Source organism: Varanus komodoensis, unplaced genomic scaffold, assembly GCF_004798865.1.
Source record: "Varanus komodoensis strain SLA01 unplaced genomic scaffold, ASM479886v1 scaffold3, whole genome shotgun sequence".
Lineage (NCBI taxonomy): Eukaryota > Metazoa > Chordata > Lepidosauria > Squamata > Varanidae > Varanus > Varanus komodoensis.
The window spans coordinates 61,468,399-61,493,915 of record NW_025335761.1 but is presented as its reverse complement, the minus strand read 5'-3'; the positions used below and the strand labels follow the sequence as shown (position 1 = coordinate 61,493,915).

General features: G+C 43.7%; 1 protein-coding gene across 3 annotated transcripts in view; it reads left to right on the top strand.

The window, feature by feature from the left end:
• ARID4A (AT-rich interaction domain 4A) overlaps positions 1 to 22,160 on the top strand; it is a 64,074-nt gene extending 41,914 nt beyond the window's left edge. For all 3 annotated transcript variants that reach the window (XM_044435659.1, XM_044435658.1, XM_044435660.1), the window contains 14 exons: positions 979 to 1,051; positions 3,734 to 3,828; positions 4,206 to 4,303; positions 4,938 to 5,166; positions 6,845 to 7,089; positions 10,752 to 10,946; positions 11,595 to 11,679; positions 12,676 to 12,877; positions 13,072 to 13,134; positions 13,931 to 15,055; positions 16,413 to 16,517; positions 17,155 to 17,367; positions 18,327 to 18,473; positions 20,288 to 22,160. In XM_044435659.1, coding sequence (XP_044291594.1) covers positions 979 to 1,051; positions 3,734 to 3,828; positions 4,206 to 4,303; positions 4,938 to 5,166; positions 6,845 to 7,089; positions 10,752 to 10,946; positions 11,595 to 11,679; positions 12,676 to 12,877; positions 13,072 to 13,134; positions 13,931 to 15,055; positions 16,413 to 16,517; positions 17,155 to 17,367; positions 18,327 to 18,473; positions 20,288 to 20,391 — 2,979 coding nt within the window. In that variant the 3' untranslated portion in view covers positions 20,392 to 22,160. The remainder of the gene's footprint in view (positions 1 to 978; positions 1,052 to 3,733; positions 3,829 to 4,205; positions 4,304 to 4,937; positions 5,167 to 6,844; positions 7,090 to 10,751; positions 10,947 to 11,594; positions 11,680 to 12,675; positions 12,878 to 13,071; positions 13,135 to 13,930; positions 15,056 to 16,412; positions 16,518 to 17,154; positions 17,368 to 18,326; positions 18,474 to 20,287) is intronic.
• Positions 22,161 to 25,517: the final 3,357 nt, after the last annotated feature.

Genomic DNA, 25,517 nt, shown 5'->3' with positions numbered 1-25,517 from the left:
TGCCATGTTTCAACAGAATTTTAAAATCGACAGCATGCATTTGATTTTTTTGTTGCCTTCAGAATAGCATTTGTTATTGCTCACCTTCAGAATAGCATTTTTTGTTGCTCACTCTGAGGAATTCAGGCGGTGAACACCTGAGAAATGGAGCCACACTGGGGCTGCGGAGAAATGAGGACGTATTGGCAGACTTAGGAGCATGGAGACTTGGAGAAAAGGCTTAAGCAGAGGGAGCTGGTTTAATAGCCATAGAATGTTGCTGACTTATCAGCTGGAAAAGAAACCGACGTACAGGAGATGCTAAGAAATGCGCAGTTTCCCTGCAAAGGTGCTATGCAGTTTCCAATAGGGTAGGGGATGAAAGGGAACGCTCAGCTCGAGCTTTGTTAGCTTACGGCAGCCCTCCTCCACCTAGTGTCCTCCGCATGCGATCCCAGCCAGTTAGGGAGGTGGGAGGTGCAGCAGGATAGATCTCGAAGGGCCCCGGGGATCGGGAAGGCTGGCGAACAGCTGCAGATGGACATCACTCGTAGGGGTGGGACCTGAGCAGAATCACTCCTACCAGGAAGTGAGCATGGGGCATTTGTCCTGTGCCTTTTTCAGTGGAAAAACGGATCAGAGATTAAGGAGCACTTAGTTTCAGCTCAGGGCCAGTAATGTTCCGTTTTCAGGGCAGTGGCCTCTTGGGACTGAGTCAGCTTTTAGAGTCCTTACAAGATAGAGTCTGACCACTTGCATTGCAGGGGTGCTTCAGACCCTGCCAGTCTAGACGATGCTTTCTGTCAAGTTGGTTGGATTCCACGTAATGCATTTAGTGAATAATTCCCTCATAATTTGCCATTTTTACTTTTTTTTTTAAACCAGACATGAGATGTGTCAAACACAGCTCTCTACAAAAAAGGCAGATGCTTATGGTACTGCAATTAAAGCAGATGTATATGTAGAAATACTTAATGTGTCTACTTTTTGTTTTGGCAGCCTGAGGAAGAGCTTGATCCTGAAGAGAGGGACAATTTCCTCCAACAGCTTTACAAGTTTATGGAAGACAGAGGTAATAGTATTGAACTTGAGCCAGGAATGGAGAAACTTTAAAATAATGTGGATGTGCATTTGCTAGTGCTATATCTTTGTGCAGAGAGCCAATGAGGGGCTTTGAATACTACATTGGTAGCTCCATTCTTTTGCATGCTTAACCCAAGAGCAAGTTCTGGTCAACTTGGTGGCAATTACCTTGAATAAACAAGCATTGAATGGAACTGTACTTTATAACGATGGAGCATTGCCGTGGCCTAAAACTCATCAAATATGCAACAGTTGTGTCACACAGAATTAAAGTAGCATTTGTGAGGCAAAGCACTTGCTTAGGTATGTGGGGGCTTTTCATTTAGTGGAATGCATGTTTCTACCCCTGTCTCATCGGGCAGTAGAAAGCAGGAATACCATCCTGGTGCAGCTTGCCCCGTGGCTGATTCTGTCACCCTGGGCACTGAGTTTTGCTGTTGTTGCAGCCTGTGCTGCCTCAAGGAGCAACCTTGCCAGATGACAAGGCAAAGACATTGTCTTGCCAGGGGTTGGTTGCAAAGTGTATATATGCCTGAATTTCATTCATCCATCTAAAATGTGGCCTATTCCTCACCCCAAGAATGGAGAGAAGAATTCATGTATCACTACGCTAGTAGAATTAGATTTCCTAATATAAGGCAATGCTGCAAGAATCTCTCTTGATTTGGACGCCAGAAATTTTGATATGTAGAAGCTCATCGTTGCTGCTAATTGTGGAATTCTTATTCCAGGTCCAGTGTAAAATTCTTGACCATGAATTACAGTGTGCCTGAATGAATTAACATATTTAGATCAGTGGACTAGAGGTTTTGCTAGCAGAAAGTCCCTGGTTCAATTACTGATCTGTCCAGTTTAAAAAAACAAAACAAACCCCGCTGGCAGCAGTACTGGAAAACCATTGTTTGTGATCCTGGGGAGGTAATGCTAGCCAAAATAAACTGTGCCAGACTTGGCGTAAGGGAGCTGCCTATATGAGCTGTAGAAACTCGTATCTCAAGGTAGACTAATGGCCTAGGAATGCCATTACAAGCTCGAGAAAGGCGGAACTATTTATTTATTTGTTTATTTCCTACGCTTATATGCTGCGCCCATAGCCATGAGGTTCTCTGAGCAGCTTACAGGACATACAGTATCAACAATTAAAACAATTACACATAAAACAATGCAAAGTAAATCAATAAAATAGTACAGTAAAACAATAAAATCAGACATTCAGTTAATAAAACCCTTTATTTTATTTTAAGCTTTTATATTCTGCCTTTCACCGTGTCTCAGGATGGTAATACAATGAAATACAATAAAATGCAGCATCAAAATACACAGTCAATAAAACATCTAAATTACCAAATTAAAACAATAAATAAAATTATCTGGTGACTATATCTAAATAAAATTATCTGGTGACTCTAATGTGGCAGTCACAGCATAAAATCAATATAGTAAACCATTATAAAGACCAACCAACTTACCATACCATTGATTGTGACCTCCAGAAATCAGAGGTTCATTGACTTGGAACTTTATTGGTAAATGTCTGAATTTTCTGGCACTTTTGTCTGGTTCTTACTGGTTTAGAATTACTGGTGAGCCATCATCTTTTACTAACTTTCTAATAATTCTCCTAACATGCATATAAATAAGGGTGATTGACTGTAATTATTTTCTGTAATAATTTCTGGATTAGGAATTGTTGAGCAGAAGGGTGATGATTTAAGGTCTCACTGCTGCTTAAGGTTTTTTGCTGCATCTCACTGCTCCTCTGCTGCTTCTTTAAAATGGTTCCTATTTGCGAGGAAAAATGATTCTGCAGAATCACTAATCGAATGATGGTGGAAGTGATTCTGTGACCCCAAGCAATGGATTCCCAGATCCAACCTGGAGACAGAGCTCTACTCTAGGAGCAGGGAATCGGAGCACCAACCTCCCTCGTTTGGAGCGAGCACAGAAAGAAAAGCTCCGGGGCTTGGTGGGGGTGGAGGAGTGGGGAGGCTGAGATAGAAGGTATTCTGAAGCCATTCTGGCATCCTTCCTTCCCCCCGAGGAACTCTGGATACATGAGCAAAAACAGCCTTTCCAGTGAAAATGCAGAATGGGGAGACACAGTGGCAAAGATCCCCTTGGCTGCTGCTCTCAGTCTGCATTGTATTGGATGCTCATCAATTTCCCAGTTTGGGGCATATGGGCATTGCAATAAGATTGATCAGATTGCCGCCTCCAGCAATCTGTGAATTTAAACAGTTGTTGATCTAACATCTTCTCCACTCTTTGGAAGAAAAGAATGTGCTGGGATCCCCATTACCAATACTAGTGACATTAAACCGGGAACATCTGCATCTCTATGCATTGCTGTATCTTATTTAGAATTATGTAGTTCACCAAGGCAGGTAATGAGTTTGAATTTCTCTGTTTTAAGATGCATCTTAGGGGTAAACAGTTAGAAGCAGGAGCCTGCAACAAAACTTTTCACTGTTCACTGTGGTCACAAAAAAAAAAAAAAAAGACAGGATCGGCTTTGGTTACATTGCACTGCTGTGTCAGCTGGAGGCCCTTGGGCATCGGTCCTGTTTACAAGCTTACCAAAATGAATGTCTGTGTGTGAGTTTGTGCTCAACAGCAAAATTACGGCTCTTGCGTGGCAATGGTTTTTAATCTGTCCTCTTTTTAATATCAGGAACTCCTATCAATAAACCACCTGTTCTGGGCTATAAGGATCTTAACCTCTTCAAACTTTTCAGACTGGTCTATCAGCAGGGTGGGTGTGACAACGTAAGTGATGTTTCTTAACATTGGCTTGCAATGGTACTTTAATTTCAGACTGAGTTAAAATCTTCGTTAGAAATACTGGCGCCTGGCGCCTACTTTGTATTGTTTTTGGCACCAGGTAAAGACCTTTTAATTTTCCCACAGTATGTTAATAGTTTAACTTTTTAACTTTGTTTTTATATATTCTGTTTTATTTTGTACCACTGAATCATAGCAGCTGCAACTGCCATTATGGTTTTATTCTTTTAAATTAATGTCTCTGTGTTTTTTTAAACATTTGTTTAATTTTAACTTTTGTTAACTGCCCAGAGGGCCTCAGATGTTGGCAGTATAATAAAGTTAACAGTGACATTGCCTGTGCCTTTTCCTTATCCCTACAGATTGATAGTGGAGCTGTATGGAAGCAAATTTATATGGACCTTGGTATTCCTATTTTGAACTCAGCTGCTTCCTACAATGTAAAAACTGCTTATAGAAAGTAAGTACTCTCCTTTTGCGTTTCGACTGTTTGGGTTGCAGCCTAAAAAGCCAGAGCTTCTATGTAGATTTTGCCAGCAAGCTGCTGTTTCAGCAGCTCTCATCCAAATACTCAGAATAACATGTACTCAAAGAATCAGGAATTGTGGAGGAGGTACAGAACAGGGAATGGGCACTAGTGATAGGAAATCTCGTGAACAATAACTTCACTGTGCTGCAAACACTTGGTTTCATCTGTTAAATATATATCTTTATATATTCTCCCACCCAGTGGCTAGCAACCAAAAACATAAAACATGATGTAATTAAAAGCAAAATAACAAGCTAGTTGACAACAACCAGAATTAATAAGTTGCATTTTCCACTCTCCTTCACATCCTGGCCCATTGTTTCTCAGTGTGTCAGAAAGATAGAGAGGGAGGGAATCTTCCCTCTGCTGCTTAAAAGGAGAAGAGGTTTGTGTGGTAAGGCTGGTGCTAGAGATGAAGCTAGGAATTCTTCCCTAGATCTGAGTATTGTGTAATCAGCATGAGACGATGGGGTTTATAAAAGTGTGTATTTTCCCTGTGTGCTGCAAGAGAATCAGAAGAATTTTTCTTACAGATTGAAAATACTGTCTTTTCAAAAACCTTTAGGTATCTTTATGGTTTTGAAGAATATTGCCGCTCTGCAAACATTCAGTTTAGAACCATTCACCACAATGAACCAAAAACAATAGAAGTGCAACAGAAAACAGAAGCGCCAATGGAGGAAAGTGTAAAAGAAGAGCCAGAGATGTCTCCTGTGGAGGTTCAGAACGAGGTGCAAGAAAATGACTGTAGCAGCGAAAGCGAAAAGGAAGAGATTGAACAGATGTCTCCAAGGGTAAGCTCTTTTAAAGAAGTTGTCTGCTGTTAAAATCATGCATTGCTCTCATAATTCAGACTGCACTGTGCGTGTCCTCAGATTCTTCCATTACCTTCTCGTTGCTGTCCGCAGCAGGCACAAATTCATTGATCGTTCATCCCTTCCAAGTTCCTGGGTTTGTTCCACCCTTTTAAATTTTTCATTCTATTTTTCAGTAATTGTAAACTGCCCTATAACATGTTCTCAGAGCAGAGTTCTGGAACAAAGCAAAACGAAATCACACAAGGAAACCATGCTGTCCCACAGCACAATGTCAAGGGCTTGTAACTGCTCCTAATCCAGTGGGCATGCATGTGAACCTGGGGCCAGATATGTTTTCCATTTCCCCATTCCTTTTCCAGAATCCTGCACACTAGTAAACCTGCTCCAGGTGATTAGGGGACCACCGTGAAACATGTGGGAGACAGTGCAGGGAGCTGTGAGAAAGGAAAGATGGCATATGTTGCCTCCTTTATCCGTTGGTTCCGGGAAATCTCTGCTGGATTGCACTCAGAGGAAGAGCAGCTCCACAGCTTCCTCCATACCTTGAACGCACTTCCTGAAGACTTGTACGGTTTTTTCCCTTCTCCCAAATCCATTATCAATACCTACTTTCCCCCAAAACCTTGAGCTTAATCTCTGACCTTACATTGCAACACATAGCAAATAAAAATGCAAGTAAGAGCTTTTGCTTGCAGCATCCCTTTTTATCTGTGCTTTTTTTTTTTTTTTTAGCAAAGGTGGTGTATTTCAGAGTGGAGATAACTTTGTGAGAGTGTTCTTTTCATAAATTTCCTTTTCATAGAGTTTTCACTGAAACCTGTTGAGAAATGCATCTGTCTTGGCGACTCCCTGTCTGGTTGTCTCTGTTGTTTCATACTAGGGCTGTGATTCGAATGGAGACCTGCTGAATCATCAAACTAGTATTCATTGATTTGGGTCTCCATTAACTTGCATGTGGCTGAAACAGTTCTGAAGGAAAAAACAGACTTCCTTTTGTTACTAGATGTGCGTGTGCGTGTCGCAGCAGGCATCCTCCTAGAATAAGCATCTCCCCTTCACTGTTCCACAGCAGGGAATCCCTCTTCTAAGAAGATGCCTGCCATCTCAGGTCTTTAGAAATGCTTAGTTAATTTTGTAAAGATAAAAGGTGTTGTTTCATTTAATCAGGATGTACGGCCAGTCTACTTGATTAATCATTTACAGCGTGCAGTCCTAGTTTACACAGAATTTGTTGAGGAACGGGCCTTCGGTGGGGGGGGGGGCTCCAAGGGGATTGCCTGAATTGCCCAGCAGTCTCAGCAATGTGGCTGCACTGCCCTTCTGTTGGCAGGGCTGAAATCTCTGGTGGAGCGTGTTTCTGCCTCTCTGTTCCTTTTTAGACAGGCTGGCAGCTTATTTCTTGTCTTTGCTGTTTCACCCTCCTGATTTTTCCGGAATTGTGTTCATGACTGCCTTATCTGTGCGATGATAGAATTCCCATTTATGATCTCGGAGCGGGAAAGCTTTGGCAGTGGAAAACCGGTCGTCTTGTACATGAATTTCTCCGATGCACTATTTGCAAGAGTGCGTGTTCCCCCAGTGCTGCAGTGCTGTTGCCTGGAAGGCATCCAGGCATCTTGAACAGCATTGTCGTTGCCTTTCTTCCTCCATGCAGGGACGAAGGAGACTTGTCCGGGATGTCACAGCTACTAAAAAGGAAGGTGAAGATGATAAAATGCAGGACAAGCTAAAAGACAGCAACAAAGAGAACAAAGACATTGAAGACATGTCCAATAATGCAGAAAAGAGGGAAAACGAGGTGGCACCTGGAAGCAGAAAGACCACACCAAAGCAAAAGGAAAAGAAAGCAAAACAGGAAGAAGAATCTGACAGGGAGTCGGAGGAGGAGGAGGAGAGAAGGCAAGGATTTTTTTTCTCTGATGTAGCATATGCTCCGAAATACAAAAGGCTTGAAATTGGACCGTTTGTGCAAATGACATTTAAGCTATATTAGCTTGAGAAAGTGCTTTTATTTGGCAGCATCAATTTTAAAAACAAATTAGACCTATATGAACTTTGGCCTCCTTAAGTTGTCGCTAGTTAGTCCTCATGGTTTTTGAGAACAGTATAGCAACTGTGGCTTAGCGGTGGGAACGTGAGCCTGGAGCTTCTGTTCTGTGTGTCCCTTTCTCCTGAAGGTGTACCCACAGAGAGGACACTGGAAGCTTTGGGCGAAGTGCAGTTTTCATGTTGTCTGAACCATAAACTGCAGCTAATCTCAAAAAAGGCCAGTGAAAATAAGCAGGAGTCATAAGATTAACCACAGTTTGGACAGTGCACAAGTGGCAGCTCCATTTAAACAGAAATTAAAAGTTCCAGTGAAGCTTTCAGTGAATTCCATGAAGCTGCTTGGTGGGATATTCATGACAGATGAAAGGAAAGACTGCTTTGCACAGCGCATGCTTAAGCTATGGAATTCGCCACTACAAGATGGAGTGGTAGCCGCCATTTTGGATGTTTTACAGGGAGGAGAAGGCTATGAATGACTAGTTGTCCTGATGGCTGTGTGCTTCCTCCATTAGCGGAGGATGTCTGCCTGGGTATGCCGGTTGTAGGAAAGACGGGCACAGATGTGCTGCTGCGCTCGGGTCGTGCTTGCGGGTTGCTGTGGGTAGCGGGTTGGCCACTGAGCAGAGTGCTGGGTAAGGTGAGCCCTCGGACTGATCCAGCACGACTGCGTTTGCTGTTAGGTTGCAAATGTCTCCTCGTGACCATGTCTGTGTCTGAAGAATCAAATTGCAAGGAGGGCGAGTCCTTCGTGCGCTAGCGGACCAAAACACTCCTCCTCCCTCCTGCAAAGGAAAGGGTGGCAGAGAGAAAAGTGGGTGGCTTTGCGCATGGTTGTCCACACCCACTAGCAGCACGCCCCCCCCCCCAAACACACTGTTCCCAAAGGAATGCAACCCTTGACAGAAAAGAAAATGCCTAACTTTGCTGTGGCTGCAGAACAGGAATTGTACCTCTCCCCGCCCCACCCAGTTGCTGCTTCCTCTAGCTCCTAATTGTGGTCTCGGTGCTGAATATTTTCCTCCTCTTTTAAACTGCGACCCAGGCTGTTATTGCATAGCCTTTTGGAGGAGACTCTTAATTTTAACAAAAATAAATGGCACAGTCTAAACCTGGAAAGCCAGTTTCTTCAGACTTTCAGGGAGTAGAATAGAATATGCGAGTTATATATTAGATGTAGTTTGATAAAGCCTTCACTGGGTCTTATCAGATCTAATCTCTGTTTCTGACATGCAGAGAAGATACTGCTTTTCCATTGCTTTTCCATTGCTAGGGTCCATATTAGCTAAGACTAACTCTCTGTTTCAGCTCTCTGTTTTGCAGTGCAATTCCATATGTATCTACTTGGAAGTAAGTCCCATTGAGTTCAGTGGGACTTTTGCCCAGGTAACAACGTATACTATAGTGCAGCAGCACCAGAGAGGGCGTAATTGAAAATCATGAAATGCTGGCTTGGGATAAGGCTGTGGAGTCATTGGTGAACAGGGCTGAGGTGTAAAGGATGCAGAGGTCTCATCCTGACAAAAGAGGTCCCAAGTCCCACTATTTCTTTCGTGCTCTTAGATGTTACTTTCACCCTTAAGCTTCTCTCCTATTTTAAAAGACACTCAGACACAAACATTCTTCCTTTAAAAGTCTAATTTTCAAGTTGGTCACCCTATTAAGGTTGCAATATTTTGTTCAGTTAAGTGTAATCAATTAAAATTAATTTACTGCGATGGTGCCCCAGTTGAATTGGGTAGCAGCTTTTTTTTTTTAAAGGAATTGCTAGTAAAAATGACAAGAGCACGTAGCATCTTGTGAAGCCATTTCTCCCTCTCCAGTGTTGTGTCAAGTACCTCAATAACACATTTATAGAACCAAAAAAAAAAAAAAAGCTTTTTGTTCAGAAATACTGCTAACCATAAAGAGATAAGACAAAACCATGGCAGATAAAGTTATCGGTGGCACCTGTCGTGAAGACCTCTCCCAGGATAAGAGGCAGTGTGCCTCTGTATATCAGCGTCTGGGGAACATGGGTGCAAGGGTGCTTTTGCACTCATGGCCTGTTTGGAGGCTTCCCAGCAGCAGTGGCACACAGGGATCCGTGCCTGGCAAGCGCCCTGCAGGCACAGACACACTCGGCAACGCTTGGACTCTGGGCTGCTGCAAAGTGGACTGGAGCCTGGGGGGCTGAGCCGAGCCCGGGGCATTTTCCTGCCTTTTTCCTACAAAGGGCTCAAGGCAGCTTACATCATTCTCCTCCTCCCTCTTATTCCCACAACAGCAACCCTGTGAGGTAGACTGGGCTGAGAGTCTGGGACTGGCCCAAAGCCACCCAGTTGGCTCCATGGCTGAGTGGGGACTAGAACCTGGATCGTCTGAATCCCAGTCCCATGCTCTTAACCACTAGGCCACACTGGCTCTCTTGACAGTTTTCTCATACATCCCTAGACAAGAGCACTTTCAAAAGAAGTATATGGGAACACAATTAAAGCCTTAATTTAAAAAAAATAATTTTATATAAAATATGCAGAAATGAAGCCATTACATCTTTGCTGTTAGTCTTGATCTGGTACATTAGCATAACAAGTCATGCTGAAGCATTGCCTCAAACCTTTGAGTACCCGTGCCTCCAATAAACTCTTCTCTGTGGGAAGAGAAGGCATAATTCAGCGGCTCGCCTTGGGCCCAGAGCAATAAACGGCCATGACCTGAGACACGGGTTGCTGGAGCTGCTGCTTCTGCCAGGCGTGAGTGCAGGGACTGATGGGCAGCTGAACTGAGGCAGCTTCGTGTGGGTCACTCTGTCCCGCCACACTGCAGCCAATGATGCTCCCAAATACCTCGTTGCACCTGCCTCTTTAGTCACTTGGGTTACATGTAGAGGTGTGCACTGCCGGCCCTGTGCCAACGACACGACGGCCTGTCTGGGCCTGCTTCGCTACCTCCTCGGGAATTGCACAAAGTGTGTGCGCATACACACCTCTTTTGGCTGCATGGACTCGCATTTGGAATTGATGAGTACTGGGTTTCCTCGGCATGTACCTGTGGCAGAATACGTGTGTTCATTTTGATTGCACGTATCTGTGTGTGCAGTTCTTGACATGGAAGGGACTGTGTGCTCAACAAATAGTTACTGTAGATGCTGTCTGGAGTTTTTTTCACCATTGTGTTCCACATCAAATCTAGCTAAAGGTACCACAGGAAAGAAAAGACGATGTGCTGACCAAAAAGTATTTTCTTGGAAAACTCTGCAAAAGCAAATTAAGTTACCACAACTTGCATTGAGATTGATTTGGGAAATTTCCATTGACTGCTCTGTCACTGGGAGCTTGATTAGGGGCATGTAAAAGATTCATTACTTGCAAAGCGCAGGTTTCGCCAAGATTCAGTTGCTGAGTCATGCTTCTCCAAGGCAGAGATTGGCAGCACTGCAGGCTGCTGTGACAGTCTAGCGAGGACAAAGAAGGTCAGAACTGCTGTCCACGTTTGGCCTCTGCTTAGTCCGCATCCTGGTGTCTTTCTCGCTGCAGGGACGAACTTGAAAACCAGGGAGAATCAGGAGAAGAGGGCGAAGAAGATGCAGAACCTTGTCTAACAGGAACCAAAGTGAAAGTAAAATATGGTCGTGGAAAAACTCAGAAAATTTATGAAGCCAGCATTAAAAGTACAGAAAATGATGATGGAGAGCTTTTGTATTTGGTGCATTACTATGGCTGGAATGTAAGGTAAGGAGAAGGAAGGTAGTCTGGCTCTGGTGGTGGCACAGAGTGGCTTGTAAAATTTGAGGTGGGCTACCTGAGGCTGCTGCAGAGAGGTGCCTAGTGCGGCCCTCCCTGCTTGCGTTTCCTTTTGCTGTGATTGCTCCTGGCAGTGGTCAGACAGAAGCACCGTCAGAGCTGCGGCTGGGCTATGTGAAGAGCTCCGTCTTGAGGTGCTGCTCTGCCATTGTGCTTCTCCTGTGTGCTTGCCCCAGGGCAGGCTCTGGGCAGAACCAGGTGCTTTTGTTTAGGTCCTGTTAGCCCTGCCCAAATAGTAAATCAAGGTATAGTCAAAATCCCCAGAGTGGTATCGATAAAGAAAAAATATATAGGATGCTTCTTCAGAAAAACACTTTGGTTTGGGAAAACAATCTTTTAACATTCTAGATGTAATCAAGATGTGAAGTGACTGCCAACGTACTGGGTTTCTTAGGAAAGTCTATTTATTTATAAGACTCTTATTAACCTTTAAAAAGAAATTAGAAGTATGGGACTAAGCTTTGCTCTCAGGTTTGCAGTCAAAAACGTTTAAGGATTCTGCATTAAGGGTTGAGGTTCTTTTTATAGGTAAACCCTTTGCTGACAAGAATAAGCATTTGGCATCTGTTTCTGTAGGTATGACGAATGGGTAAAAGCTGATAGGATTATCTGGCCGGCAGAGAAGGGAGGCCCAAAGAAGAAGCAAAAGAAAAAAGCAAAAGTAAGCAGCTTTATTCATCATTTTGATTTTTCACATAAAACAACTTTTTCTAAAGCCTGTCTCTTCCCCTCCTGATCATTCCATGGAAAGATCTCAGGTAACAGGAAGCGTTACGAAGTAATAAATGGACTAGGGTTGTGCATCTGGTCCAGGTATATCTCAAGCTGAATCACTCTGCTTACTCTCTGAATAACTCAGGGAATCACTCTGAAACAAACGCGTGCACTCGCAAAGCCTCACTGACAGCTCGGAGGCCACAGCTGCAAGCGCGTCGTGGCGCGTCGCCGTATCAGCCGGCCCTCTGGCCTCTCGGCGCTGCTGTTCAGTGTCAGGTCGGTCCGTAATAGGATTGCTTTTAATGTAATTCTGTCTAGTTTTATATTCATTTATGCCATAGTTTTATAAAGCATTTTAATGGTCTGTTGTTAGCTGCCTAGAGATGCCACGGCGAAACAGGCGGCATATAAATGACTAAATAAATAAATGAAAAAATTTGTACATTCCCTTCGCCAGAAAACATGAGGCGGAGGCAAGATGGCATTGTGGTTTTGCAGCTAACAGTCGTGGAATTGCTACCACATCTCTCCTTTTTGCCTCCAGTCAGTCAGGGTGCTTTTAAGAGAGATGCGTAAGGAACTTACGAGAAGCAACTCCTGTGCTCTCATCGTGTTTTGGAGCTGGGAGGCACTTAAAGCGTTGCGTGATTGTAGTGGTCTCAGGCCCTTGCCCATTACTTGCTCATCATAGCTCCTCATCCCTTGCACCTGACCTTCTGAAATGTTGCACGTACGTAATGTAGAGGCACACGGACGTCAATTTCATACTGATGTTCCCAAAACGAAAGGCAGAAAATGACATCCTTTTTTGAAAGCACTCTGGCTGGAAAGCCTTCTTGAGCGGAATCGAGCTGAATGTTCTGAATGATCAAACCGGGCTGCACGTTAAACTTTGATTAACGGACACCCCTAAAAAGGACTGCATTTGGTTTGTGTTCAGAGTAAAGAAGACTGTGAAAAAGATGAAAAGAAAGAAGAGGAAAAGCAAAAGGCGAAACGTGGACGCCCTCCTCTGAAGTCTGCGCTCCTTTCGAATCTGTCCTGCGGCCTGCCCAAAACGCCTCACGGGGAAGGCAAGCCAGGGATCCGCAGTGCACGCAGCAGCCTGCCAGATTGCTCGCTCTTGCCCAATGGGACAGAAGGTATTTCTGGTTCAGCGTTGGGGTGCACATCAAGGGCTCTTGCGCGAATGATGCTTGTTAGGCTGACGAGCTTTTGCTCGTGAAAGCCCGCAGAATGTGCATTGTGTTCAGGGGCCCGCATGCGTGTGTACACAGCCTTGCAGAACATTGTTTAATTCTTTTTCGGCGTTAAAGACTCTTTTTCTAATTTTTAGGTATGCCTCGCAGGCAGACAAGGCGTAGCTCAGGCGTATTGGATTCTGACAGGGGGTCAAATGGTGAGTCGACTTTTTAAATCAGTTGTGGGAAAATGTTTTACCATCTCAGGGTGAGGAGATGGGTGGCAAATGCAAGACACCTAGAGCTACAGCAAATAAATTTGGGGTAGTACCTGCAGTTGAGGGAAGGTCTGGACTTCACTTTTACTTTAGCCATAGCCAAAATGGTATTTTCTCTAGTATAAGTATCAGTTGGTTCCTCTGAATTCCTTATTTAGCTGCCCAGGCATTTGAAGGGTTTCCTCCAGGGACTGCTCCCAATGGGATGTTTGTACTTTTGATTCATGTATCAGCAGATAAAATGCAATGATGTTGCATTGGCTTGTAAAGGATTTCTGCTTACAAGTTGAAGCTTTTTATCCTTCTGAGTGATATTCCAGTCACCACTACCAAGGGGAGAAAAGCTGAGGACTATATGCATATGCACCTTTTGCATTTGATGGGGTCTGTGTGGATGTTGTATACAGGTATTTGCAAGAAGCATCTCCTGAGAAGTGGTCTTAAGTCAGCTCCCAATCTGCTGTTTCTGTCTCCTCCCGAACGAAATTGTGTGGGTTATCTTGTGGTTGGGAAGACACATTTTCAGAGAAGCATTTTCTTCTGTTGGGAAGCTAAAAACAAACCATTCTTTGAATAGAAAGAGTTTGCCTTCTACTGTAAAAGTAGACATGTTCAAATTGTACCTTTTCCTGATGCACTGTTTAGTTAACTCCATTTGAAGAATATTTTAGTAGATACTATCTGCAGTTGCTTGCCTTGCATTGATTGTGTCCTCTGTGGTATGTGTTTTTGCTAGACTCGGTTTCATCAGACAGTGATGCAGAAGAAGTTTCTGAAAAGAATGAAGAGTTTTTTCTGGTCAATTCAGAACTGGAAAAAGATGAGAAGCTAACTGTTGAAAAAGCTGGTGAAGAGAACTCAAAGATTTCACATGTGCTGAAAGAGAATGATAGGAATCAAGCTCACCCTTTAGAAGTGTTGAAACTAGAAGTTGAAGAGAATGAACAAGTAGTTCAGATTTTTGGAAGCAAAAGTGACCAAGTGGAAGAACTCAAGAGAGAGATGGAAAAATCGCCTAAAGGGAAAGGAAGAAGGAACAGGACAAGAGATTTGTCACTAGAGAGTGTAAAGATTGCGCAGCTAAACCAGGAAGAGGCAATAGGTGAACATCATACGGAAGCTGAAAGATTAGATGCACCTCCCTTGGATAGTAAAGGCCAGACCCCCTCCCCTGAGAGTGAAACAGAACCTTGTGCAAAAGATAAGAAACTTTCAAAACGGAAAACGGTGGAACAGCCATCACCTGATAAACGGATGCGATTGGAAGGTGAGATGGATGTGCCAAATATCATGACTGAGGGGAGGACAAATGAATGTTCTGGGACAGAAGAATGTAAAGGTTTCAGTGGCAGTGACTCCCTGCGAAATGAGAATGAGGAAATGCCATCTTTAGTGGCAGAATCAGATCAATGCCTTCAAGCTCGGGGAGGCGAGCATTTTGATTGCTCTTCGGAGGAAAATCACAGCACACCACTGAAAGATGAAGATGATTCTATGCCTCAGATTGGGCCAGAAACACTCCTTTGTCATGAAGTGGATCTGGATGACCCTGATGAAAAGGACAAAAGCGGATCTGAAACCTTGGTAGCAGAAAAACAGGACACTAGTAATCTCGGGGCAAACCCGCCTGCCTTACCTTCTGTGGTTCAGCCAAACTTCTCTGTGGCCTCACCTCTGACCCTCAGTCAGGATGAATCGCGAAGCATAAAAAGTGAGAGTGACATCACCATTGAGGTGGACAGCGTGGCTGAAGAGTCTCAGGAAGGTCTCTGCGAGAGCGAGTCCGCCAATGGGTTTGAGGCGTGTACCACATCCAGCAATTGTAGCACAGCCCTCCCCGACAGGGAGCCTGGAGAGAAGGGTATGTCTCTCCGCCTGTTTTGGTAATCCATAAAATTGAACTTCTGGTCCACTGCAGGGGTCAGAACATGCTGAAAATGTGGCTCCAGAATGCTGACAGATCAGGAACAAGGGAGTCAAAGGGACCCCCCCCCTCCCAATTTTGGCTCTGAGGGCTGACTCAAAAGCTTGAATGTTTCAGTTACTCATCCTTACTTGTTCCCTTTCAAGGCCACTAACGGTGAATTTCTTGTGGGATTAAATTACTGAAATTAGTTGCAGCTTGCAAGTCAGCAGCAATTGGTCACCCATCACCAGGCGTTCTCACGTGGCCTTACCCCCTGAAATAATCTTCCTTGTTTTACTGGGGCTGGGAGCCTCCAGTTGGATTTTCTTGTTCCTTTATTCCCTCCTACTGCTTCCCATGGCAGGGCCGACTTAACAGCATTATTACTCCCCTGCATTTCCTGCCACTTCCCCTCCTTCCCCTGTGGAACGTCGTGGCCTTCTGTTAGGGCATGTCTGTCTAAGGTTATTCCTTGTCCTACAGTTAGTACAGGCTTCTATTTTGACTTGTGTCCCTAATGGTACTTCTGGATATTCCGGGAGAGGTGAGTCTTCCAGGTACCTTCTTGTAGGCCTGGTTCACACACAACACTAAGCCACACAGTGCTTCAGTAAAATTTGGCTTCACGTGGTGTCCAGACCCATTCCCACAAACCAACCATGGTTCGCCAGCCACTGCAAATCACAAATTGAAGCCATGGTTTGTTCGTGGCATATAAAATCTGACTTGTTTAAGCTATAGTCCATGGTGATGTCTAAACCTGGAACCTTGCTTTTCCCTTGCCTTGTTTAGGTTGCAGTCTTCCCATGAACTCAAGTGTTTAGCAAAAGAAACCTAGAAATGTCTGTGCTCTGAAGGCTGGTAAAATGGGTTGGAGAAAAACCAGAAATAGGGAAAATGAACTTGTGGTTTTTTCCCTTGCTCCAAGACAGTTAATTGCTTAAAGCAGCAAGCCACAGTTAACATAAAGTGTGGCATAGTGTTTTGTGTGAGCACAGCTGCAGAGTTGGATGACAATTTACATCATAAAATTAAGTAAAGATTGCTAAAGGAAAAAGGTCACCATTCATTAAGAGAGCAACGTGGTATAATAGTTAAGACTGTGGAACTGGGACTCAGGTGATCTGGGTTCTAGTTCTCATTCAGCCATGGAGCCAGTTGGGTGACTTTGGGCCAGACTCTTGCCCCAACCTATCTCACAGGGTTGTTGTTGTGGGGATAAGATTGAGAGCAGGAGGCGAATGTTGTAAGCTGCTTTAAGTTATGTGGAAAATAGCAGGATATAAATATAATTAATAAATTACATTTTCAGGTCAAAAACGGTCTGGGGACAACAGTAGCAGCTCAGTGGCAAAGAAGCAAAAGCGTGCTCCAAAACGAGCAAGCACTGTAGCCAAAAATGAGAAAAATGGGACAGGTATGTTTGGTATCTTGTTGTGGAACCAGTTGTGCTCTACTTCATCAGTCCTAATTTGCTCATGTATCCCATGACTACAGATAAGTGGATTTCATTTTTGTTGATTCGACAGAAAGCTGACTGTTTTACCAGGAAGAAATGGTTTTGTGTCCAGGAAGTGATAGTTGGTGTCTTTTCACCAGTGGTAGTGGAAATGTTCAAGGTGGAATTTTGCAGCCACTGCAGATGTTTTTAATATGCTATATACTCCAGATTTGGCTGCTGTTCCACAACATGAATAGCCATCCTTTATAATGACTGAAGAAAAAACAAAAGCAACTCCTTTAGTTTTAAAGGTGAACTGTTGTTTTGGGTATAATATTTTACTCAGCATCAACAAATATTCCCTGCACTTGATTGCATACTAATAGAGCCAAAGCTGGAGACACAGAAGCTTGTAGTTTCGCTAACATGCTTCAGAATGCAATCTTGAAAATGTTATATTGTATGGCATCCCACAAGGAATACTTCTGAAGAGATTACACTTGGATTTGTTATTTAAAGGATTTGTAATTTAAAGCAGAGAATCAGTATTTGTACTGTAGTTGTGCCTTTTAAAAGGCTGGCTGAGTCACCCCCAAAACCTGCACTTTTCCAGGGCAAAGCAGTGATAGCGAAGATCTTCCTGCTCTGGACAGCTCGAGCAAATGTACTTCAGTGAAACACCTTGGCATGTCCAAGCCACAGAAGCTCACTCGATCACCTGCCAGAGTGATATCCCCAAACATCAAAGATGGGGAGAAGGACAAGCAGAGAGAGAAGAACAATCAGAACGTTTCTCCACGAGTGTACAAATGGAGTGTCCAGCTCAGTAAGTCCCTTGCGCAGTAATATGTTATAGTAACAGGAATAACAGAAACTATCAGCACCATAGTGCCAAGATCAGGAAACTTGGCCGCCTGAAACATGGCGTGCATCCTAAGGGGACTTTATGAATGTGCACCTCAAGGTTACCTGGTTCTAAAAACATTCCCATTTGAAGTCATTTAAATGGGCCTGTGTATCATTTAAGTGGCACCAGGCTGCAGTTCCATCTGGAGTCACTGAACAGCTGACCTTCCTAACTAGAGCTTTGCGTCTGCTTGTTGCCCTGCAGAGTAACTGGCTAGGCAGTGACTGGGCAACCCGTTCAGGGGAATGGAACAGATGGAGCCTTAGCGGGGGAGTTACAGGAAGTACACCAGGACAAGAGCCGTTTTTTAATTTGGGAAGGTGTTGCTTTATCAAACAAAGAACTACTCCAGCCTGGATCTGTTTGTGCAGATGGGTGTACAGGGAGGACTTAGATACTCCTTTTGGATCTTGAAATTTATGCCTCTGTTTTCAAAATGTGTACTTCTGGGGGCCGCACTGGAGAACCTTCCATGCTTCTGTCATCAAGAGTAGACACGATCTTTTTGCCCAGCACAGATTGGCAAGTGGCTCAGAATTGGGGAGTGGGTTCCCCCCTTCTCTACCTTATGGGGTGCACTAGGCTGTACTGGTCGCACCTGGTGCTCTGAATGGAGGAGCGGAGGTGCAGAATGCTTACCTTGTGGCAAAAGGGCCTGGGTTAGATTTTGATCACTGTAAGCAATAATTTTGTGTGGGGGGGTGTTCATATTCTCTCCCCCTTTGGGAGTTATTTTTATATTTAATTACAAAAAGGAAAGAGATTGATTTTATCCAAGGTTTTTGCATTTGGAAAAACACATGCCTTTCTCGGTACCTGTTTGCAAGTGGGAAAAAAGACTTAAAGTGTTTCTTTTTTAATATCATTGATTCTTTAAGATGAACTGGACAACATGAGTAGCACAGAGAGGATCTCCTTTCTACAAGAAAAACTTCAGGAAATCAGGAAATATTATATGTCTCTAAAGTCTGAAGTAGCCACCATAGACAGGAGAAGAAAAAGATTGAAAAAGAAAGACCGAGAAGGCAAGTTAATTCTTCATAAGACATACAAGCTTTTGTTTAATTATTTACTTTGCTTTTAGGGTATAATCCTGTGGAGAAATCTTAAGGCCCCCAATTTGGAGGCCTTTACTTAACCAGCACATTTTTGCTAGATGCCTGTTTTCAGCTGTGCCGTTGATTGTTTAGAGGAGGAGGCTGGAGAGGCCCCAGGATGCCTCAAATTGTGGTTTTCCCAGGCTCCCTTGACCCCAGAGTGCCCCTCACCTCCTCTTTAACATCAGTTTCCTGCAGTTCTTTTGGGTGAGCAGGCCTGAAGCACCAATCCCCATGTCCAGGGTCGGTGCCATCACAAGCCTTGGCTCTGGGAAGCTGGAAAACCCTTTGGCCACTCAGACAATGACTAGGGGCCACCAGATCCCTCCCTCCCTTGTACCTCTCAGGGTTCAGTTGCATGCCTGTTTCAATAGAAAAAGGTCCTAGAGCTTCCAGTGTTTCCCAGAGAGCAAGGCTGATCATAAAGTGCTAGTAAATGCATTACTTTTCTCCTGTCCAAACACCTGTAGGATTGCACTCTGAATATATTACAATCCTTAGGCAGTTTTGTGTGAGTGGCCTCATCAGAAGTCTTAGGCAGTTTCTATTCCTGGACACTGACTTAGACCTTCATTATTGGAGTTTTTTCCCACATTAAAAAAATATTAATCCTAATGGAAAATGTGTGTGCCATTGCAAATACACTTGAAAAATTGTCTAGGGGTGTGTGCTTATTGGGCAGAGGAAAGGAGGCACCCCTCCCAGCCTCCCACAACGTGATGCTCTCTAAATGTTTTACACTACAGCTTCCTAACCACCATGGCCGTTGGCAGTAAAACTGAAGACCCAAGCTTGGCGGAGGCTGCCCTAACCAAGCTTGGTGCTTCAGCAGTTATTACGGAAACACAGAGGCTTATATGTATGGAGAAACATGCCAGATACTTTCTGCAAAAGCGAAGGACAAAATGAGACGTGTTAAGTGCCCGTTTATACTTGTCGAATTAGAATACAGAAAGACCTGTAGCCCTGTGTGCACTGGGCTTTAGCACTGACACATTTATTCCTGCTAGAGAAGCAGCTCTTCACTGTACAGAATTTGGTTTCGAAGTGTCCTTGAACCTTTGGGGAGCTAGTTTCCGCGTAAGATTTGCAGGGCTACAGAGGGAATGGTGGTTCTGAAATGAGCATTTTTTCATCCAAGCATGTTAATTTCTTATTTTTTACTACACATCTAAAGTTGTACTTGGGGTCGGGGGGGAGGTCTTGAACATTTCACCCTACAAAATACTGCTGCTGGTTTGTTTCCATCTGCTGCTGTACGAAGTAGAGGTGTTGGAAGTGTCTTACAGCACAGTGGTGTCATGGTTTGGGGGCTCACTGAAGGGCTTTTTAGCTCCAGCTGAGTGGGTGTGTGGAGATCCAGCCCCCCCCCCGACACACACACACCCCCTTGAAGTTGGTGGTAAAGGCCCATGCTAGCAGCCCCAAGGCAGCAACAGGGAGCCCAGAGGAGAGGGCCAAGAAGAGACCCCAAGGCAGCTCCTGCTTCCTTCCCTGCCTCTCCAGATGCCCTTGGTAGAAAGGCTCAGGAGGAATGACGCCTGCCCCCCAAGAGGTGGGTGCCGCCGTCGCCACCTCTCTTGCCCTTCCCAGCCTGCCACCAAGAGTCCTGCCCTGCTTTGGAGGATGAGAAGTCCCCAGATTTAGAGGGCTTCTGGGTGGAGAGGGCACGGCCCATGGGCAAAGGCAGCGGCTGCTGGAGCTGGTGAAGAGGGTGCCTCATTCTTTTCTCCCTTTTCCAGTGACCCATCCAGGAGCTTCCATGTCCTCCGCTTCCTCCGACACTGGAATGAGCCCGTCGTCGTCCTCTCCTCCACAGAACGTGCTGGCTGTGGAGTGCAGGTGATGCTGGTCTCCTCTGCCGTGTTCAGCACATGGCTGTCATGGACAGAACTCCTGAAATACCATAGAAAGCACTCGGCTGGTTTGACATTGCCAAGTATGTTCTGTGTACTCTTCCACTGCTGGACTGTGTCTTCCCCCTCTCCTCCTCGCATCCCTCCCTCCATTTTGTCATTGTGGATTTTTAAACATGCTTTTTATTAAGAAAATTAAGCTAATTGGCAACGGAAGGTTTGTGGGTGCACGAGGACACCTCTGTCTTTGTGCTTATTGTTTTTGTGTGTGTTTTTGGTTAAAACAGAAAAAGGGCACTTAATCAAATTTGGAAACCTGAATATCCAATGAAGCATTTGCGGGTTTATAAGGATTTTTTTTTTAAGGAATAAGCAAAGAACAAGTGCACCAAACTGGCATCGAATAAGTTCACCTGAAAAGAGCTACTGCTGCACTTTTTTCACCAAACGGTATCTTAATCCTAAATGAGAGTCCCATTTTTGTTTATTTTTGGAGAAGCACTTGCTATACAGACCTGCCAAAGTGTGTATTCAGCAATGTGCCCAATTTTAAAGGTGTAAATTGGACAAAATAAATTGTGAAAGGAAGTGTAGTTGACTGGAAACTACCGTTGTAATGAGTCTTCCACTTTTTATAGGATTTTTGAGCACATGATTATGCAAATATTTTAATGTTTAATGTTTACAGTGGAATTGTGAATAGGTTTTCAGTGGACTATCTTATCCCTTGACAAAGGTATTTTGTCTTTTTTTTCTATGTATTTCAGAGTTTTTATTTTGTTACAAAAAGGCAAAAAAATAAAATATATAACAATGAAGTTATTTAACAAGATTTCTAAAGGTGAATTTTTGTGTAAAATAAGGTATCTTGCAACTTGTTAAATATATTTATTCAGACATTGGATGTTGTATTTTTATGTATTTTTTAAAAAAATAATAAAATTGGGGAGAAAAAGTCTAAGTTAGGTTCACTCTTTCAAGAAAATATGCCTGTCACTTAGGAAAAAAAATACAGGTGGCAGTATGTGCTAGCCAGTCCTGTATACGAAGTGGGTTTTGTCTGTTCAACCTTTCACAGTGTAAACTGTAATCTGGCATCTGGATTAAACTATAATCTTTCTTGAAAACTTTGGCAGTCCTAGTACTTTTGTTGCTTTTGAGGAACAGATTTTCTTGGGTTGCCCTTCCAATGCTTTTTGTCACACCCTTTCATTTTCTGTAGTGCTGAAATTAGTCTTCTATTATCTGCCAAAGTTGAGTTGTATCATCAAAGAGTTAAGCTAACTGCTTTGGCTGTGGATTGTCCCACAGACTGAAAACAGTTTGTAAATAACTTTCCCAAAACCATGTATTTAAGGCGGTTTGCATATACATTGTGTATAAAGTGATTTTTTATTCATTTTTTAAATTCACCTTTGTACATTGAAAAGGGGTTTTCTGCCATTTTTCCTTGTTAATACGGTAAAGAGTTATAACAGATTCTCTAGACTTGTCCAGATATTAAAATCCACAAAATCCAAAGGTCTCAGGAGAGACTGGTAAAGGGGTTGTGGAGCTAAAATTGGGTGTCTCCCACTGTTCATTTTACCACTTTGTTGTCAACTTGTGATTCCAATTCCTTCCATTTTCACAGAGAACTAAAGGAAAAAGTACTCTTGTAAAAATGCACTTTTTCTGTCTTTTTCTTAAGCAGAGCTATTTCAATGTATGATAAAAATGAAGCTCAATGGAGAGCATTAATAAAGGTTATGTTTTTAAACATAGGCTTTATTTTATTTTTTTAAGTGATTTTGTAAACTTGTCGTCATGTCCAAACAATAGAAAGATATGGCTTCATAATGTGTTGTAAAGACTCTTCAGCGCTAACTTGATTATATATTTAATAATAAAAGAAATTATCATTACAGTAAAAACTTGGGTCACATGTTATCATGTTCAACATTTCCATTAATAACTTAATTTGAGCCTGGGCAGAACTTGCATATTTAGGGTTGATTCTAATTGTGCCCTTTCCTTTATAGAAGAACATTAACCTAGCTAATGGGGACAGGGGAGAGGATTTTCTCAAATTCCTCCTGCACCCTCAAAATCTTAAGAGGGCTGTGGGAGCATCAGATCAATATGGAAGTACATGTGGAGCTTCAAGGACAGGGGAAATATCTGAAGATCGCCTCCCTCTTCTTTCATTAGCAGCAGTTTCCACTAATCCGGTGGAAGATTTCTGCAAATAAAGGGCTTCTGTTGGCAAAAAGGCACATTTGGATTCAGGCTGTATTTCTGGAACCTTTATCCCTTGTCCTTTAGTGGTCGATACACATTCTCAAACATCTGCACTGTCTCCAACACCCTGGGGCAGCAAAATGGGTTTAACATTCGGATTATTACTTTAAAATGTTAGAGATCTTTACATAGCACTTGGACGTCATGACAAAAGTTGATTAATTATATAGATGCTAACTTAACAAGTAGCAGTGGGCCATTAAAGTCATCTAAACATATTGAAAGTATGTTGGCCTTCACCACTAGTCTGTACTGCATCTTAAGTAGGAGTGTGTTTATCTGGATGAACCACCCAAGAGAATCACGTCCCCTTGGACAGTTTCTGGTGCTTTCTGGAGTGAAGCTCTTGAGCTCCCTGTCAAAGCTAGGTCTCAGTGAGGCTTCATGACCAATTCCTACTCTGAGTTGCGGGCTTTCTCCCAATAGTGCTTTGGTTTTGTTACTCTAAAACGCCAATGAGTAAGTTGAAGGACACCTGAGTGACTGACAGGTCCACCTTCTAATCCAAGGACACGGTTTGCCAAGAGCACTCAGTCTAAGTTTTGGGGAAAGCAAGAGCAGGACTATGAACTGCTTTCTACAGCACCAGCCTTTGCTATGGAAAAGCCCTTGAACTGGTTTCCAACCATCCTGTCTCCCCAGTTCATGCACCTATTTTGAACAGGTTTCTTGCATATCTCTGATGTGAGTTACTTTCATACACAAGTAGGGAAGGCATCCACCCCCCCACACAAGAACTATAGATGGTCTATCCTACACAATTTCCTGCACCTGCCCTGAAGCTGGATTTCTTACAGGGGGTCACCATTAGGCTTGTATTTTCACAATGGTACGTATGAACCCTAGACAAATTGAAATGCCCTCTTCAGACACCCTAGTCAAGGCTGTTCTTTCTCAAATAATTAAAAAAATGCACCTGTTCATCAAGCCTAGCAGGCTTGATCCCCTTAGAAGGGGCACTTCTCCTTCAGCCGTGTCCAAAAGTCCATTGGCAGTTCCCTTTTTAAAAAAGCAAGAATGTATAAACACCAAAATGTCTACACTGATTTCTCTGATAAATGGCTTGACATAATCGCTCCCTAAGGGGCCACTGAACCTGCCAATACACCCAATTCTACCAAAAGTATAGCTAGTTCTTAATTCCCATGCTTCTTGAAGTACAGAGCCTCAAATTCCTGCATGGAGTCCTGCACTGAGCAAGGGGGTTGGACTTGATGGCCCTCTGACCCCTTCCAACTCTGCTGTTCTACCATTCCATTAATCTCAGCTTTGTAACAAAGGCTAAGTGGACTGCCTGTAAATTTGGGGCATTCCCTGAAGTGCAAAATTGGGGTTAAGCAAATGGGAAGGTGGATAAGTCAGTACGCAGCCCTAACCCTTAATTGTTCAGTGATAGCAAAGTGCTGTCCTAAAGCCACAGAAGAAGTTCATAAGAGCTGGTGAAACTGAGTGGAAGGGGTAAGTCTTTTTCCAAATGACAATGACACAATTGTGAGTGCACTTTCACATTCTCCAGGCTTGAAGTTAAGGAAAAATGGGGCATTGGGGAAAGCAGCACATCATACTGGAGCCCAGTAACAAGCCTTAAGACAGGATTGTTAGTTTTAATTGGGTGAATTAATTGAATTAACCTTAATTTGATGAGATTTTCCACATAATGGAAAGACCAGCATAGACTGGAGAGCAACCTTCATTCACACTGCCCTTTGGAGCTCTATGCAAGTTAAAAGTTGCATACCGGCATTTTGTTAACATGGGCAGTGCTGCTTCTGGGAAGCCCACAAGTGGTGCCTGAAGGCTGCCTTCCTCTGCTAGTTGTTCCTCTCAGCAATGGAGCAGGCTAGCTGAAAGACTGCATTCCCCACACGTTTGCCCAAGTTTTACGCTCTTCAGGAGGGGCCCTCCTGGTTCCACCACCATCAGAAGCGTATTCAGAGGGAACATAAGGATCTTCCCGGTGGCCGCTCACAGGCTTTGAAGTCTGGCTGAGAGAGGAAAGATTGCCCTTTTCCGTTCTGCTGCAGAAATGCTTTTATTCATATGTTGGCCTGCTGCAGAAGGGTTTTATCTTTAATTTGGGCAGTCCCTTTCTTGGTTTGTATTCATTTTTATGTTGTCTTATTAATATTTTGTTTTTAAATTGTATTTCATTGTTGGCGGTCTGCAGCACAACTGAGCGAGCTCAGGGCAGCCAAGCAGATGGGATAGATGGAAGATCTGAAGCCTGCAAGCCAACTGGAACAGTCTCCAGGGAAGATGATTTAAAAAGGAGCTGGCAGTTGTGGGTGTGATGTTGAGGTCCTCAGGCTGTTGGTCTTGGGGGATGTAAACATCTGTGCCAAAGACACCCTATCTGTGGCAGCTCAGAATTTCATGAACTTCATGACAACCATGAGGCTGTCCTAATACATCATCAGTCCAAAGCATGCAACATGGCACACTCTGGATTGTTTTTGTTTTCAGACAGGCATGAGGGACTTTGGATTTGCCTTGGTTAGATCCCTGCATGCTGAGATTTGGATGAGCAGTAACTTTCCCCCGCTGCAATGGTGGGGAAACCTATTGAAATGATCTGCTCCCAGAGGCTACTGGCTCCAGGTAGCTTTCCGGGTGATACAGTTCTGGTCCTGATGAATCCCTGGTCATACCAGAATACAGAGATCCTGGCAGTTGACTTGATCGCTCCTGAGTGCCATCTTTGCAGAGCTCATGCAGCTCTGTGGTAAGTAAAAGCAGTAAAACAAAACAGGATGACTTGCATGCAGGTGGCAAAAGCTCCCGGTGAACACATCCAAGCCCTGGCATGTGCCTCTAATCAGGTATTTCTGGGGGTGGT